The following is a 1,100-nucleotide window of genomic DNA, read 5'->3' on the forward strand; positions in this document are numbered from 1 at the left end:
GGGGAGTGGGGGGACAGGCTGAATTAGGATGGGTTCCCAGCCTCTGGCTTCTTGCCCCTGACTGGTGGGGGCTCAGCCCAAATGGCCCACAAGAGCCCCCCTCAAGCTACTGGTTTCCTGCTGTCTTTCCAGCCATGGTAGGAACACCGAGCACTCACCTTCCGCCCATTCACGAAGAACACCAACTCATCCGATGGCGGCGGGCAAGGCATCGCACCTGTAGATAGGTTTCGCCTCACAGCTCTGGGTGGGAATGCTCTTTGTACCAGCCACAGAAGTGAGTGGAAATGTTTTAGGTCAAAGCAACTGGAGTCACTCCTTGTGTAGAAGTGGGCAGCCTGGGGACTTAGAGACCTGGGGCAGGAGGTGGAGCTTCCTTGCTCTGTGGCTTTTGAATCTCCGGCACCTGTCTGGCCCAGCCTCTTAGCTTGGGCGCTCTGCCTCCCACCAATCCTGGCTCTGCAGCTGGCTCAGGACACAGTCACACCTCTTCTTGCTTTTCTGAGGGTGTGAGTGTGAAAATCATGAACAACAATCCAACCTTAAAACCACTTTACACATTGCCTCCACCCCAGGAATGTACCCTGGATGGATTTCATTTTTCTCCAAGACAGGTAGAAGTGGGCTTTCTGAGATTTCCCACTTTCTCCACCTTTTTTCTCATTCTAGTTGCAGAAATGTCTCCTCATAGGAAATCATGTGGCCGGGTCCAGCCTGTGCCCAAGTTACAGTGGAGGTGGGGGGAGGGGACTTCCTGCTCCTTCCCACCCCCAGGGTTCCAGTAGGAAATGGTGATTGAGTGGAGGCAGCCACTGTGCAGATAAATCAGCTGAGGCCAGAGGGATGAGACCAGAAGCAGAGCCTTTCAGCAGTAAGTGGCAGAGCGGGAACTAAACCCTGAATCTGCTGGTTTGTAGCACCTGGGGAGGATACAGACAGAATCCTTGATAGGAAGAGAAGTATCATGTTTGCTTTTTCTGAAAACTTCCCGTTAGATGTTTGTAGATGAGAGCCACATTCTTATTCTTTCAGCTGAAGGAAGGCCCAGGTCTTGGCCTCGGTACGGGTGAAGGAAGCAGCAGCTTCCAGTGTTTGGTGTC

The 1,100-nt window shown here is 52.9% G+C and overlaps 1 protein-coding gene across 2 annotated transcripts in view; it reads right to left on the reverse strand.

The window, feature by feature from the left end:
- AOX2 (aldehyde oxidase 2) overlaps positions 1–212 on the reverse strand; it is a 74,417-nt gene extending 74,205 nt beyond the window's left edge. For both annotated transcript variants that reach the window (NM_001308456.1, XM_023510273.1), the window contains exon 1: positions 159–212. In NM_001308456.1, the coding sequence (NP_001295385.1) occupies positions 159–212 (54 nt within the window). The remainder of the gene's footprint in view (positions 1–158) is intronic.
- Positions 213–1,100: the final 888 nt, after the last annotated feature.

This window comes from Otolemur garnettii, unplaced genomic scaffold (assembly GCF_000181295.1).
Source record: "Otolemur garnettii isolate 467f Iridium unplaced genomic scaffold, OtoGar3 scaffold00013, whole genome shotgun sequence".
Classification (NCBI taxonomy): Eukaryota; Metazoa; Chordata; class Mammalia; order Primates; family Galagidae; genus Otolemur; species Otolemur garnettii.